This window comes from Dermacentor silvarum, chromosome 2 (genome assembly GCF_013339745.2).
Source record: "Dermacentor silvarum isolate Dsil-2018 chromosome 2, BIME_Dsil_1.4, whole genome shotgun sequence".
Taxonomy (NCBI): domain Eukaryota; kingdom Metazoa; phylum Arthropoda; class Arachnida; order Ixodida; family Ixodidae; genus Dermacentor; species Dermacentor silvarum.
The window spans coordinates 592358-609389 of record NC_051155.1 but is presented as its reverse complement, the minus strand read 5'-3'; the positions used below and the strand labels follow the sequence as shown (position 1 = coordinate 609389).

The 17032-nt window shown below is 47.4% G+C and overlaps 1 protein-coding gene across 1 annotated transcript in view; it reads left to right on the top strand.

Moving 5' to 3' along the window:
- The first annotated feature begins 267 nt into the window (after window positions 1-267).
- The window catches only part of LOC119441281 (zinc finger protein 595), a 34310-nt gene continuing 17545 nt past the window's right edge, over window positions 268-17032 (top strand). Inside the window, exons 1-2 of the mRNA XM_037705904.2 lie at window positions 268-2221; window positions 6369-6571. Coding sequence (XP_037561832.1) covers window positions 491-2221; window positions 6369-6571 — 1934 coding nt within the window. The 5' untranslated portion in view covers window positions 268-490. The remainder of the gene's footprint in view (window positions 2222-6368; window positions 6572-17032) is intronic.

The following is a 17032-nucleotide window of genomic DNA, read 5'->3' as shown; positions in this document are numbered from 1 at the left end:
TGTCAGTTCTATCAATCTCCTCCCTGCTTTTTTTTTTTTTTTCATCTGTACTTTAAACATTCTTGCTTATCTCGATAGCTGAGCAGTTAATTTTAATGCTTCTATTCGCTTTGAACTAAATGAATTCCAGTCCATCTAGGAGGTGGACCCATTACGTGGACCCATGTTCCCTAGGGTTCTTCCTAGCACGACCTACTGAAGTTCCAGTAGGTCGTGCTTCCTAGAATGACGCCTCAGTGCCACATCGCGGCTGGTAATCGCAGGCGTACAGCGGCGGCCGTCCCTCAGAAAACCACTAATTGTCAAAGTGCTAGGTGCTACTGTCACATATGGATGGCGCCACACGCTTTTTCGGTTTTGACTTCACCGACCACGGCATGTTTTCACTTTTGTGACGTTGTGATTCGCTCGTTTTTGGCGCAGCGGCGTAAAAAAGCGGCGTAGGTTGGGGCGCTGCGTGTTCGCTGTGCCGTGTTGCACATTGTGAAACATGACGATTCAAGTTGACATAAACTTGGACATGCACCCAACGTGCGTGGCCCTCGTATTCCCGGAAGGTGTACCCAAGGGGGGAAGTGTCCAGCTAAATTTACTCCGCCCTTCGTCCAGGTTTGCGCATGTAAATGAACGCGAGTGTGTTCCCGTCGTCAGGCGGAGTACAAGCGTACTCGACAAACGTTATCTCGAAGAGAACATCACGGTGCGTGCGTTTCACGAGGACGACGGGCATCCGCTGTGCTTTCTGAAAGCGGCAGGAGCCCGCGATGCGGGAATTCAGTATGGAGGAGGTACTTCGGCAGCCGTCACGGACATTGACAAGACTACTTTGTCGCCGCCAGTGGTTGACGAAACGGTTGATGATACAGAAGCAGACGTTGTTGAAGCCGGCAGTGACGATGTCGTCGCCCAAGAGGACTTCGTGGCGCGGGAAACTACAGTGCGTGGTACGGCAGAAGTCGCGTCCCGATCGCTTTTACCACAGTCATTTACGTACGTCTGCGGAGTTTGTCTTTTCCAGTCGAAGCACAAGGAAGAAGCCCTGGAACACGTCAAACGTCACGACAGTGTCCCCGACCCTGGTCGCGCTTCCGAGATCAAGCCTCCGTCGAAAGGGGCAACCGTGCGCGACAAAATCATCATACCGAAAGTGCTTCGGCCGAAGAAGAAGGCTGCAGTCTTCAAGTGCACCGAATGCAGCAAGCAGTTCCCGGCCGACGGTCTGTTGCGTATTCACGTGCGCATATACCACGGGGGTCCGCTGCAGTGCAAGCACTGTTCGTCTAAGTTTCGCAGCGAGCAAGAGTTGGACAAGCACATGCAAAGTGACCACCTGGATCGGGCGCCGTACCGGTGCTCGTACTGCGCAAGCGCATTTTTCAGCGCTGACATGGTGGCGGAGCACGAAGTCAAATGTCCCGTCGCCAGGCAACAGAGGCAGACGGTCGCCTGCCAGCTGTGCAAGTTCACGACGTCCGAGGCGAGCAGCCTGTGCCAGCACATTCAGGAAGCACACGCCGAAAAGGTGATATACACGTGCGAGCCTTGTGGTCACCTCTCACTCGACTTCACTGTGCACCAAGAGCACATCAAGAGCCACGGACCGGATGGGAAAGCCCCACCGCGCAGTCCAGCCCCAACATCTCGTTGTGGGGAGCCCGTACAGTGTCCCCTGTGCAAGAAGGACTTTAAGAACAGCCGCACGCTCAAGGAGCACATAAAGCGTCATCCGAGGGCTGTGAGACACGTGTGTGAGCTTTGTGGCGAGGGAATCACAACAAATGTGGCGCTTATCAAGCACCTGAACCGACACAACAAGGAGTCGGCACGCAAGTACCAGTGCCTCTTCTGCAGTAAGTGCTTCCAGACGACCTTCAGCGTGAGCCGCCACATGAAGAACATCCACTTGTTTGATCATGAGCACGGTTGCGAGCTCTGCCCGCACAAATTTGCAACGGTCAAGGAGAAGGCGGACCACATGGCCAAGGCTCACGTAGTGGCTACGCCAAAGGGCAAGCGTGTCCACAAGTGCACCGACTGCAATTTCGAGACCGAAAGCTTGGGTCGGTTTGAAAGGCACAGGGCGTCCCACACAGGCGTTTATCCCTACGAGTGCAGTGAATGCCCAAGGCGTTTTGCAGCGAAGGAGGAGCTCAGCCGACACGTGCACATCATCCATCCCAAGGGCCAGCAGAACTGTCCACAGTGTCCAAGGCTTTTCCAGGCAGGATGCATTTTAAGTGCTAGATCAGATGCTGCCCCATGGGCACATTTTGTTTTTGTGCATACAGTAGTTGAATTTGTCTCTTGCGTTTCCAAAAGTAATGCTCTGGTCAGGAGAGGTTGGTACAATCAAGAGAGGTTAAGTGTATCTTACTTTAAAGGAGCACTGGCATGAATTTTCAAAGTTGTGAAAACTCTACCACATGCTTCTTGCACATAAAAGGAGGACACTAAACAAGAATGAAAGTTCTAAAGCACTTTTTAACAACGAAGTTGGTCTTCAAGTGTCATTAACATTATTGTGACGTCATGAAAGCAAAATTTAGTGGCTTCTTCCAGCTATATGGCTTTGCAAAAATTAATAGTGCTGTGCATGTTTCTTCTGGCTACATTTCTGTGTGACAGCCACAATGATAGCAGAAACAGAGCAAGCCAGCAAACCATGATGTCACAACACATCTGCCACATTGGTATTGAAACCAAAACAGGTTCATAGAAACAAGTACTATAGTAAAATATTTAGGGCACTCTAATGCCTGCAAGTATTCATTTATTCAATTTAGAAGGTAAGGACTTTAATGCAAAAAACATTTTTACAAATTGAAAATGTCATGCCACTACCCCTTTGACATTTTTCTTCATACAACCACATTCGAATGTGCAGTGAGCACTTATACATTTCTTTGCTGGAAAAATGTTTGGCGACTCATGTTTAAATGACCCCAACATTGACAGGCTAGAACAAAAGAAAGCTGGGGCTGTATTCTGTACGAGTCTACCTAGTGGACTGTCCATTTCGACTGTCGCTGATTGGCTGCTGCTTGACGTCCAGGAAGGAGACTGGCTGGCACCTTCCTGCACGTCAAGCAGCAGCCAATCAGCGACAGCCAAAATGGACAGTCCTCTTGCAGAATACCGCCACTGGTAACAGCATCTATGTCCTTAAGCCATGTGAGACATGCAAGCAGAAAATAAGAATAGCTATTTGGGGGCAAGTTGGTCTAAGTACATGGCATGATTAACGTGCGAAATGAGGAAAGAAAACGAAGGGTTAGCAAAAGTACAAACACGAGCACTGACTACCAACCAGATTTATTGGTCGAGAACACACGAATATATAACACAGCTTCACACTTTTGTTTGTGTTTGGCCTTGTCTGCTATGGGTATGGTGGAAACATGAAAAAATTGGTTATGCATCCATCCTTTAGAGATGATTTGCGAGTTAAAATTCTATGGCAGTCTATTTTATGGTGGGTGGGTAATTGCTGATGAAATGTTTCATATAATGATTATTTGGAAAGGCGGCACGCACCCAGTGACCCAAGTTGGTCCGATGGTTGGTTTTGAACCTGGTTCCCTCAGCGCAGCAACCCGATGTTCTACCCATTTGACCTAGGACCACCGAGTGAGCCAAGTTAGTAGGAAAGAGGTTAGGCGCAGACATGCATACATAGAGACATAGCGCAAACTGTGTGAAGTTCCCAAAGAATGCTAATGGTATAAATAGCTAGAATGCCAAGAGTTCAAAAGGAGGTCATTTCAGTGTGGCCGGACCATTTACACGGCATGCATTAACACTTAAAGCAAAATCGAAAGCTGAGTAAAATGGCTAGATTAGTATACTGAAATGCCGAGAGTTCCAATGTTGCCGAAAGCAGAGTTCCTTTTGGTGAAAAAAATGAACTAAACAGGCGGGAGGTGGTGCCACTGCCTCTGGGAAATGCAAAACCATCTGCGTCTGACTACATATAGAGCAGCCAATAGTTAATAATGAAAAGTACATTACATTGCATATGAGAATGCAAGAAAGTTTAACTGACTATGTTGATTGATCAAGAATGTTTAAGTGCAATAGAGAACATGAATGAAGTGTGTGGACACACAAGTGCCAGCTGCAACAAATGAAGAGCTTTATTCAAAATGGGTCATATTATTTCGTAAATAAAACACATTACTCTTATGAGAAAGTAAAGGTGTCAAGCGCACGCTGAATCACATTCAGAAACAATAATTGTTCAGACTAGGCTAAAAATGACAATAATTGCCTTTGTGCTCTTGAATACGGAACATCTGACCATGCCATCTTTAGACCTGTCTAAAGAAGAATTCGTCTCCAAACATGATTTAGCTTGGGCATGGTATCTTGTCCTTCTCATGAGCATCAGGTGTGCATACTCATTGTGCCCCATTGCGACTAAAGCCATTCGTTGAAGTTAGCATTTGTGCATGTCCATTTGCTTTGTTTGTGTCCTCTGCATTGAAGTGCATGTTCGTACTGATGGAGTTGCTGACACTACCTCTTCACAATTCTTTGTCAGCTTGGTTGGCATACACTTGGTCCCCCCTCTGTGCTACCATCTGACTCGCTAAGAACGGCAGAGCATTACCCAGTATCCTGCTGTAGGGGCTGAATGCATAGATAGAAACACAGTTAAAAGTTCTTTAGCATTTTAACACCTTCAAAATTGCCGTGGTCACCATTAAGCAATTTTGTTAATGCAAGAAGAGGCAAGAACTGTACTTGAAGCATCAGGTCCACTTGAGAGCTGCCATTGTAACCTAAACTGCTGTCAAAAGTCAACATGTAAAGTAGCGCAAAGAAACCCAGTGAAGCAGTTGCCGCAACCTTGTGTCTGGTCATTATGATTACCCTAACCCTCGATAGGCTAAACTTTGTTAGGCGTACATGGCCTTCCATGAAAAGTAAAAGTAAATGGGCTTTTAATTCTGCTCTGTAAACAAATTGTGATTGGAAACCTTTATAAACAAGAAAACATACTTGTACCTTTCTGATGCTACCATCGTCCCCTGAAGACACCTCGTAGTCAATGTCTAAGTCCTCTGGATGAAAGTTCATAATATATTCTTGCATTTGTACGTCGTTAAAAAAATGCACACGCTTATTGTGCCAGTCTGCCATGTCAGGAAAACAAGAAATACGAAAGACATTGACAGATAAGATATGCTTTGTAATGCCATTTGTCTTATATAAACAAAACTTGCCATGCAATTTGGTTTAACCAAGTTCTGTGTAGATGGCGCAACCCGTCTACAGAAGTTTCATGTTTGCAAATTATCTCGAGAAAGGCAGGAAATATGCATTGACAGTCAGATGAGCGTAGTTGAGCATGGCACTTACAGGCAAAGGGACACAAAAAGCAAATATTAAGTCAATCTAAAGTGAATGCTCAAGAATATCTAAGGCGTCAGTATTATCCCAAACAGTGCTTTAGTAATTGAGAAATTGAGGTGAATGGGGGGAGAGACATGATTTGAGAATCCCCCGAGACATTCAAGTACTTGCCCGATGACATTGGCACTCCTCATTATAAATCTGTCACTGATACTCAACCACTCGTAATAAAAAGATAATTACATTGCATTATAAGATGGAAGAAAATGCTACTTGTCCAGTTCTATTTGATTTTTAGAAAAAAGACCTCATTGACGTTACCCTTGACGACAGCCCGACGACGCGGGCTGTCGCTCGACTCAACACCCCCTGCACTTTCGCAGTTCAGTAATTTCACTATCGCATAAAGTTGCGCTGGGTTTGCTGGCTCGTGAAACACGAACAAACTGCTAATTGCAGAGCATTCCACATCCATGTGATGTCACGGGATGCCCGAACAGTCCACACCACTTGACCATGAGCAGCTGCAGCGGCAAATCCAACGCTGTGTCCTAGCTCGGTTTCTCCATAGCCCCACATTTGCGTTTTGCACAACAAACTGTAGCGCTACTGTTGGGCGTCATTTTACTCACTGACAGCTGTAAAGGGGGGTGGTAGCGCATGTAACGTAGCCACTCCCCAATTGGGGGCTGGCTATTTGAATTGCTCTGAAGGTATGCGGACCCTTCAGACGTAATTTTCTCTTAAACTAAGTCTCTTCTTAGCACAAAACAAGAGCTGCAAGGTTTCTGGAATGGTATTTTAACAGTCTACGTTGACTTAATATTTGCCTTTACTGGCCCTTTAAAGAAAAGGCTTGAAAATAATGAAATTCAAGTTTGTTTGGGAATTTGATGTGATGCTCTCAAATAATCTGCATTTCAGTCATTACATACATAAAAATATGAAAGCGAAGCCTGGTGTCAGAATGTTTCCTTTGATACCATGTGATTTCCTTGTCATCTTGTTCCCAGGACCAACTGGAATTTGACACTCATCTGCAGTTGCACCACGATGGCCAGTCACATCCATGCGAAGACTGCGGCCACCACTTTGAGAACGCGGAGGCACTCGTCGAGCACCGCAACAAGCGACATGACCTGAACCTGGCTTACGAGTGCCGCCTCTGCCACCAACGATTTTGCAACATTGGCCAGCGAGTGACACATGTCCGCAAGTGAGCACTCGACCATTTCATGTAGCCATGTTGTCACAAACTATTAGAAGCAAATCTTACAACGAAATCACGCCTGACACAAAAATGCCTTCGCTATACAGTAGAAACCCACTGATACGTTTTTCACGCAAGGTAAGAGCAGGGAAACGCAAGAGCCGAGAAACAGAAAAATTTGAGAAATGAGAGTAGTGGTGAACTTCACACAATTTTATTTTAATTCTTACGTTTTAAAAAATAGTTGCAGTTTCGCCCAAAAGCCAGAGCATTGATTGCGATTGCAAATTAGTACACAGCTATACAAAGTAAGGATAGTAGTATAAACTTGTGAGCATTTGCTTATTAACTATATTAACAAGCATGGTGTCAGCGCGCACAGGCAATCATGAACACATCACACTCAATGAGTGCGGACACTCGCTATCAAAATGCTGGCGTGAGGAAGCGCCGCAGCAGCAGCAAGCGATGTGACCTTCGTGCTGTCTATCGCTTCAACGCAAACTGAGCGCTGAGAACACACAGCACACACAAAGCTACGAGCCGCCAACGCACCTACAGTGCCTCGACTCTGCCCCCCAGCGCAGATCACTTTTAAGATACTGCCCACGTAGTACGCAGTTGATGCCAGAGTACGGCACCCGCGCCGCCACCGCCAGAGTGACCTCCTACTTCCCCCATGCCTCGCACGCGATAGAACAAGCGCGCGTCCGCACCGCTTTTCTCCTTTGCGCATGCGAGATTGAGCCGCAATCGTAGGCTGACCCTCGCACGCTTTCATTCACGCATGCGGCGATGGTGTTATCGCCCTTGGACTTTTTATACCGAAGCACCAAAACCAAGTTATGCACCAAAACCAAGTTATAGCCCCAACAGGTCGTTGACGCCATCTTTACATAGCAAATACGGATCTCAACGGCCATGCTTTTGCTGGCAGGAACTGAAAATAGATCATAGGTGTCGCCCCGGCACTTTTGGCAGCCAATCTCATCGTCAAGCCACCAAGCCAAGCGACGTGAAAAGTCAACCTGGCCGCTCGAGCCGGCACTGGGTGGCAGTTCGGAACTCATGATGTGGGAACGGTCCCACAGTTGCGACGCAACAGCAGCGTTACCAATGGATTGGGTGCTATGGGTGCTATGCCAGGACCGGCCGAAAACGACGAAACAGCCAGGAAAACGCAGCACCCGGGAACGTAACAGCGGGGTTCTACTGTATTGGGTATTTGTTAAAGGGCCTCTCACCAGGCCCCATTGGAAATTATGGTTATACACTGGAACTTGGTGAAGTGCCGTCAAGAAAGTTTTACCGCATGACGTTTTCAAATTGGTTAGTTAATAGGTCAGTTAGACTGAATTGAAATGACACACCACCATGCTGTCAGGAAGCGAGCTTCACAACCAACACAGACACATTCTGCCGTGGATAGCATCTGCAAGTGACATTGCTCTATTGTCTTCTGCTGTACCGGTGTCGAGGAACCACATCACATTCACGTCACAAGCGCTGCATCCGCATTTCTTTTCCTTTTTTTCTCTCTTTTCGTTGTGGAGTTCACTTCCAGTGGCGGTCTTTACATTTATTTCACTACCGTATTTACTGGCATTATGAACGCACTCGCGTGATCAATGCAGCTCCCACTTTTCCAATCGAGGAGTGCGTTTTTTCTTTTCCTCGCATAATGGTCGCCCTCTGAACTTTCTGCTGCGAAAGTAGGAGACACGCAGTACAATTAAGTGTCGGATATGGCGTCCAGCGGGTACGATTGTGTCAGGAGCCATATCGGACGCTGAATCGTACCGTTTGTTTCCCACTTTTATTGCGATAGCAATTATATGGGCACTTCAGGCGCGTTTTTACCATCGGCGCTGACTTATCGCGCCTCAATCTCCCGCGTTCAAAGGCGGAAAGCGGGCAGGAAACATGCCGTATTCCATCGCAAGCATGGCGCCAGGGCGAGGGGGGACGGCGCAGCAGCTGCGCATTGCATGGCCGCTTGCGCCCTCTCTTGAAAATGATCTGCGTTGAGGGCTGAGTATTCTGTCACCCGCATGGCGCCAGAGGGAGGTGGGTGGCGCAGCAACTGTGCATTGCGCAGTCGCACGCGCCCTATATTGAAAGCGATCTGCATGGGGGCTGAGTCTAGGTGCGACGGCGGCTTATACCTTTGTACGTGCTCCGTTCTCGTCGCTCAGTTTGTGTTGAAGCGATACAGAGCACGACGAAGGTCACTCCGCTCACTACTGCTGCCGCGCTTCCTCACGTTAGCGTTTTGACAGCGAGTGTCCACGGTCATTGAGTGTGATGGGTTCAATGTTTGCCTGTACGTGCTGACACCATGCTTGTTAATTCACATAGTTAGCGAATGTTTGCAAGTTCATAGGGCCGATAAAACTACTATCCTTACTTCGTGTAGCTGACTACGTATTTGCTATCACAATCAATGGTTTGCCTTTCAGCCGAAACGGCGACTTCTTTAGAGGTGGCTGTGGAAAAACAATTGCTCAAAATATTACCCTGCATTATTAACGCACCCCACAACTTTGCGCATATTTCTCAGGAAAAAAAGTGCATTCAATATGCAAGTCAATACGGTATATCAGATAAGTCATTATATCCTTGTTTGTTATATTGAGGTTTGACTGTAGTATCCGTTTGAATTATTTCCAGTGTAGTGAGAAAGCACTACCAGAAAATGGTACAAATGCTCAATTTACTGGCTACAACTGCCTTCGGCATCGCTGCCATGTACTCACCGTAGCGTAAGGACAAATGATCGTGAGCATATCATTGATTGATTGATTGCTTTTAGGGATCCCTTGTTTAGCGTGCACTGATTGGCTTAGCCAGTGGAAACATGATGAGACAGGCTTAATTGTAGTGATCAACAATGGGAAAGGAGAGATATGCCACAGGTTGGAGACGTCTCAGTGTATGTGCCTTTGTCTTTGTCATGACGAAGACTAGTCCCGTTGTTGAAATGTCGGCTCCAAGGTGAGGTTTCACTGTGACCGCTTTGTCTTGTTTGACGCTTAAAGGGCCCTTAAACCACTCTGAGCTCATAGGCGAGCAAGTGATTTCTCTGTCACCTTCTCTACCTGCTTCACAGGTGCTCTGTCTTCCTCGCCCCATACAAGGTAGGCTTGGTGCTAACATCATGCACCTCTAGGAGGGGCAGGATGTTAGCACCAAACATCATATTGGCACTCTTTTCTTTTTCGGAAACACCACTTACTTCCAGTTACCGAGAGTCAATGCTTTCTGGCTTACACGTGGTACAAAACACACAACACGAGGTGGAATCACTCGATTGCACACGACAGGCAAGAGCGATGAAAAGGAAGAGTGGGCATGCGACTGCACGGCAAAGGTGTGCTAGCAAATAGATTGGAACTGAAGTCCCTCGCAGATGGACCAATCGACAGCTTTTACCCTGGTGACCTCATGTGGATGAGCCTGTTAAATTAATGGCTTCCACGCAGCGTGCAGCACTGCCATGTTTGCAAAGGTGATCATCGCGGCATTCCGTGCACGATGCACATAGTCATTTAAAACGTGTCTTAAAATGGCAGAAGTAGCTTACAGGCTGTTTAAGTGCAGGCACACGTCTTTTCAGCATCTATTCACGTAGTCATTGAGTGCATGAAAAGGGACAGCAGAAGCATTGTGGCATCAACAGATTCCCACTGTGATAACTGCTGCAGCAGCTCAGCAGCCATGGCTGAGCACGGGATTATGGGTTGCAGCGTCTGTATTCCAGTGGGGAGCAAGAATGCGTCGTCTGAAACGCCTCAAAAACACATTAAAGGCCAACTGCAGTGAAATTTCCCTTTGCCCAAATTGGTAATAAGTGAGCAGTATATTCTACTAAAGCACTTTTGGCAAATTTGCAGGGCTGGTAATTGTCTAATTTTCTCATTAGCAGCCTTTAAATAGCACCTATGCAGATGGTGCGTGTAGATGGTGGTTTGTGGTTATGACATAAGTCCCAGCATGTCGCTTCATATATTTCCAAGTTCGTGGGCAGCACCTAATCTCGAAAGTCATGCCAATAAGTCGCGCATTCAAAGCCACGTGTCTCTTCTGGCAAGTGGTAATGGCAGCGTGGCTTGTTTTCTGTTTCTTTCTTTTTTTAATTTTGGTATTAAAAACGTCTGCTTTTACAATCCTTTTGTGACACGTCCACTCGTATTTCAAATGTAAATATTTTTTGTGAAGGCTCCTCTATATCTACACCTACACTATCTGAAACTGGGCCTTTTGTGGGGCCCAAAATTTTATTGCAGTTTAAGTGAGCTCTAGAGGATTAAAATTAATTTGGGGAACCCTTCATTCTAATACCTCTCGTAGCCCATGTGTAGATCTGGGACATTAAACCCCACATGTCAATCGGTTAATCATTGCTCTAGGAATGTGTTCTGCCAGTATTTGTGTCATGAAAGCAAAGGTGTACGAGATGGGCAGGCTGTTCTTCAGTTTAAGGCTGTAGCGGCAGAACCGTTTCTGCAGGCTTGGGCAAAATGATAGATTTGTTCCTGCTCTTGCTGCCTCACCGTACAATAGACAGGAGCACTTATGTCTGACACACCACAATCATGCTCTGGAGCGCACGGGGCTGGTGATCTGCTAGTATATTACAGTTAAACCTGGATATAACGAAATTTACGAATTCCCGAAAAACTTCGTTATAAAGAAGATTTCGTTGTATGCAGGTTCGGCACGAAGATTCGAAAAAGAAACGTTTACCGTATTTACTCGATTCTAACGCGCCCTCAATTGTAATGCGTATCCGTTTTTCGTTTTCGTCGAAGCACTCATCCTTGGAATGTCACACCAGGTACCGGATGCGTGGACGCGTGTCGTTTCTCACAAGCGCGAAGCATCGGAAACGAAGAGCGAGCGTCACGATGGCATCGTAGCGTCGTATAGTGTTACAGTAGAACCCCACTGTTATGTTCCCGGGGGCTGCGTTTTCCCGGCTGTTACTTTGTTTTTGGCCGGTCCCGGCACAGCTCCCATAGAACCCAATGCATTGGTAACCCCGCTGTTGCGTCACAACTGTGGGACCGTTCCCACATCATACGTTGCGAACTGCCACCCCGCACCGGCCCAAGTGGCCATTTTTACTTTTCCTGTCTCTTGGCTGATGGCTTGACGATGGCATTGGCCGCCCAAAGTGCCGGGGGCGACAACTATGACGTATTTTCGGTTTCCGCCAGCAACAGTATGGCCCTTGAGATCCATATTTGCTGTATAAAGATGGTGTCTATGACGCGTTGTGGCCCTAAAATTGGTTTTGGCTCATAGATATTCCGAATGAAGTACAAGGGCGATAACGTAGTCGCCGCGCGCCGTATGCTGTATGTGCGAGTGAAAACGTGCGAAGGGAGCCGACGACCGCGTCCAAATCTCACGCGCGAAAGAAAAGCAGGGAGGAAGTGCGCCTTCTGCCGTTGCGCTCGAGGCACCAGCAAGGGAGCGAGGGGGGAGGGATAGCGGGGTGGCGTTGTACTGTACTCTGGCATCAACTGCGTACTGCGCGGTGGCGCGCGGTCGCACGGGCCATATCTTGAAAGCGATCTGCGTTGGGGCAGAGTCTAGCAGTGTAGGTGCGTCGGCGGCTCGTAGCTTTGTGCGTGCTGTGTGTTCTCGGCGCTCAGTTTGCGTTGAAGCGATAGACAACAGCACGAACTTCTTCGCTCGCTTCTCCAGCGGCGCTTCCACACGCCGCCAGCGTTTGCCAGCGCGTGTCCGCGCTCATCGAGTGTGATGTGTCACAGCGTGTACCAGCACGTCGGCAACATCAACTGGAAAAGGAGAGAGTGCCGGCTTGGCAGGCTAGGCCAGCTGCAGCAAGCGGCAGGATCAGGTTTGATTGAAGGGAGGGGGAAAGGTCACGCCCACGGGGGCAAGATCGCTGGGTGAGGGATGCAGGCCCGCCTCGCACACGCATGCACTCCGCACACGTGCGCTCGCTTCGCATTCCGTCGCGGTGGAGAAGGTGCTTCCGGTTGCTGCTCACGCAAAAATGACAAAATTTGGGGCGAAATATTTAGGTTCTCCTCGTTATATCGAGGGGGTCTCCCGCTGCCACTTCGTTACGTAGAGGTCTCAAATACATGTACTTCTATGGAGTAACGGCGGGGAATAGAAAAACTTTGTTATATCCAGGAATTCGTTATATGGAGGTTCGTTATAAGCAGGTTTAACTGTATACTACTAGTCGCAGTACAGTAGAACCTTGTTCATAAGTCTTGTAAAAAAAGGCAAGAAGAAAACATACTAACCAACAAAATGTACTACTCGAAGCCACTAAAAAAATTTGGCAGACTCAACTGTAGCTGACATCTGCATAATGCGAAGCATTGAGCAGATGAGACATTAATGCTGCAGCAAGAGACGCTGACATGTGCCAAGCTGATGGGGCCTGGGCGGCCCGAGACACATACTGTCATTCTTGCAGCTCCAGAAAGCTTTCTAAGCTTACATTTGTGCTCCTCGAATTCGGCCTAGGTCAGTAGCTTATTCGGCCGAGGCATTTTGGCTGGACGTTTTCACGTGCCCACTCGGCTAGAATAATTATACCATGAGACGTCGACGCGCGTTAAGCTGGTGGAGTCCGAGCGGCCCGCGATGGTCTTTGTCGTTTTCTTATTGCCTAGTGTTTTAAGACAGCGACACCGGATACGATGCCGTCAGAATGAAACATGACACTCAGTTAGCACATCCTGCAGTGGAGAACATAGTGGTTCATTTGGGTTATTGCCTATTAAAAGTATGCAATACACTTTCAATGAAGCTATGCTACACGCACTGTGAAACATATAGATGAAGATGCTTATCGCAATATGGTAGGTGGGGGTGGCCGTGAATGCGACGTTCGGCTACCCGCGAGAATATTTGCTGGTACTGGAAGCGGAGACTCTTTGTGCGCCAGCATTTTACATGACACGGGCAGGCAAGTACTGTGGGGAAGGTGTCATGGCAGGTGCCTAGTGCTATGAATTGCCCATGCCTCGTGCTTTTTCTTGTTGATGTGGGATCTAGCAGCCAGAAAACGTATCATATGTTCGCAGTATGATGATATACTGAATGTTAGTGCCAAAAAAAACATGTGGTTGATCCCTCTTGTATAGGAATCGGTATGGAACACGAAAGTGAAACGAGTCTTCACAGAAGTAGTGTAATGTTTATTGCACATTGATATATAATGTCTATTGGTGTTTTGTGGCTAAAGCGCCCTTAGGCGTTGATGCACCCACGCTGACGCCTGGTGGCACGTCTCCTCCATCACGACTACCAACGTCGATGACCATGAGCAACCGTCGTGCATATGGAAGCTGCACTACGCTGCACACGCTAGCACAACGCGAAAGACGAAGCACGTAACTGACACACTAATACAACGCGCAAGACAAAGCACGTAACTGAATCGTCACCGAGTCAAATCAGCGCGTACAGCGCGTCGTAATTGCAGCCTCCGCGATCAACTTCAGAAACATTTTCAGAGCTAATTGCGGAGGCTACGCTCCGCTGTGCTGAGTACGGTGAACGCCACCTAGGTGGCGTTGTTAGTGCTTCTCGATGCCTTGATGGCTAGGTGGCGTATGCCACCGCCCGATTTAAAGGGTTCAGCCTCATCCATCCATCCATCCATCCATCGATGCCAGCGTCCCTTCGAATGCTAGCATCGAGGCGTCGTAGTGCTGAGACCACCGAAGCGTTCACTGTCGGTGCGCGTTAGTGTCATAATGCAGTACTCTTTTCTGCTCGTAGGCGGCGGCACCGCCCCGAGCAAGAGCGCGGGTACACGGAGGAGTGTTAAGCCCAGACCACACGTACGCTTGCGGACGCGCGTAAGCTCGCGTCTACGCACCTTGCGGTTGCCACGCCTAGCGAGGAATGGCGGTTTGCATCCACAAATACGCGCGACAGCGCGCGCTCACTGGCCTCACTTGTTTACACCTTGGCAGACGCCACTTCGTATTCCGTTGTTGGCAGTGCTTCAAAATGCTTCGATATCTATAAACGTAATTGTTATCTTTTTGGAGCTGTTATATCAGCACAAATAGTGAAGAAGAAGCACTTTCTTGCATGATATAATTCTGCTTAACTGAGAGTTGAATGGACCGCGCCGTCGCTGCGTAGCCAGGCACGCCGACGCGAGGCAGCCCAGGCGCGCGATAACTGAGAGGAACTGATCACCGAGATCGCGCCGCATTTCGACGCGTACGAGCCGTGCCGCACCATCTGCGCATGCGTGGGCGCGCGGACGCGAGCTTGCGCGCGTTTGCAAGCGTACGTGTGGTCTGGGCTTTAGATATATAAGGCGCGTCTGTGTAGCTCTCTGCAAATGCGTTTGTGGCGCAATGGGTTAAACGCTCGGCGATCTATCGTCGCGGACCGAGAGGTCGTGGGTTCGATTCCGAAATTTTGCATGTTTGTGGAACTTTTTCTTCTGGTTTCTTTCTTTGTATTATGTTCTATGACGTATTTCCGTGACGGAAATACGTCAGTGAAGTCTTGGTGGACCCCGGCATAAAACACTTTCGTGTTAAAAATTATTTCCGGGAAACTTAAACAGATAAAAAAGGAGCATAATTGTATGGGGATTTTTGTGTTCTCATTTGTGAATGCTGGTGCTGGGAAATAGCACACGACAAGATAGTGTCAATGAGGTTCTACTGTAGCATACTTGTAATCAGCTGCCACCACCGTATCCTTGTAGGGGGGGAGAAAAATTTATTTTAATTGTGCACTGCACACTTTTTGTACGCAGTAAAAGCTTTTTGTGTTGGCAAGCATTCTTGCCCTGTAAAACAAAGGGTTCGCAGAAAGGTGGAGACCTGTAGGGATCAACAAAGGAAGCCACTGCTTGGAGTGAGCGTTTTGACAAGGGGATTTGTGTTACAAAAACCCTTGTTGGAGCTTTGGCTCCGTCCCCAGGCTTTCTCAATTCACCTGCTGTTGATCAGTTCTTGCCCTGTGCATCACTCCACAAGGATGTTAGAGAGATACTCCTGAATGAGGAGACTCTCCCTAACTTTTACACTCCTGAATGAAAAATGTGATATCCCGCCACTTGGCTGGTCCCTCAACTCGAATAGCGACAGTTTGAAATTCTGGATATTTTTCTGGTAGTTTTTAAACAGTGTCTTCTTTGGCGTCGGAACATTGAATATGGAAAGCGAGGATGACAGTGATCTAATTATCCAGCAGTTCAAATTAAACAAGTGGCAGAAAAAATGATGAAACGTACTGCTGGTTCCTTCGGCAGTATGTACCGAAGGACCTCACGTCTGGGGGCATTCAAATAGCGGCTTTATCGCACGCTTGTTTTTGTATTTCGTGCACTTTCTTTAAAGGCAATTACAAGAAGCTCCATCAGTGGTACTTAGTTGGGAACACTTCAGTCGGCCATTTTTAAATGTGATCTACAACTTGCGTATTGACACTTTCTTGGTTAAGCCAGTATTTAAAAAGTTTGGCACTTAATTTATAGTAATTAATTGACTTTGCGAAATGGAAAAAATACCGCAGACTAGGACATGCGATCCTCAACACCACTGAGTTGGTTTGAGCCTCCTAGCACACTCCGTCATTTTTAAAACGTTGGCTACATTTAGCTGGGGCACCCTGTATGTATTTGCTCATGAGTCAGGACCTTTGCAACCCTGCACGATTGGTAGAGTAGATTCCGTGGTTGTAATTTAATCAGCTTTGTCATGTTCCATGGCAGCGCGATATGGATATATGCTGGAGAGATTCTGTCCATTAGAAGAAACCTGTCGACATCTTCACTTTAACTTCGGTTTAGTCACACAAGTCCGAAAACGTGATCTTGTTTATATGCTCTAGTTCCCCGAACTTACTGTTCTTGCTCGTTAGAAGCGTGTCACGTGCAACACCTGGTGCAAGTCTAAAACATAGAAGCAGCATTATAGCGTGATATATGGACATGGAAATTCATTCTATTAAATATAATGTAACTGTTTCCATAATTTGCAGTCTGATTGCCTCACACATAAAGCTGGCTCCACTATATTTATTGGCTGTTGCAGTTAAAATTGAGACCAGATCTGGTATATAGATAAATGCTGAACACTGCGCCAAAAGTGCTTGCCGCTGCGCCAAAGGACATTTTTGCCGGCTTGCTTGCACTGAAACCTTCACCAGGAAGTCAAATGGCTCTTTCACCACTGGGAATGCCAAGAACTTGTGAGGTGACTTGTTGCTGATAGTTTAGCATGTGGGATAACTTATCTTTTGAATGAGCTTTCGTAATCAAAGGCAGAGTGGTGCGTTGTTGTCATGCTACACGATAACTTGTTTTGCCGTCATCCTGTGATGGTCAAGTGATGACGCTGGCTAGGCTGGCTGTGACAGTGGGCTGTTGCAAGCGCTGTGAGTGCAGCTTTGATTTCGTATCCAATTGCACCACGCAGGCGATTTTCACACCACTTTTCT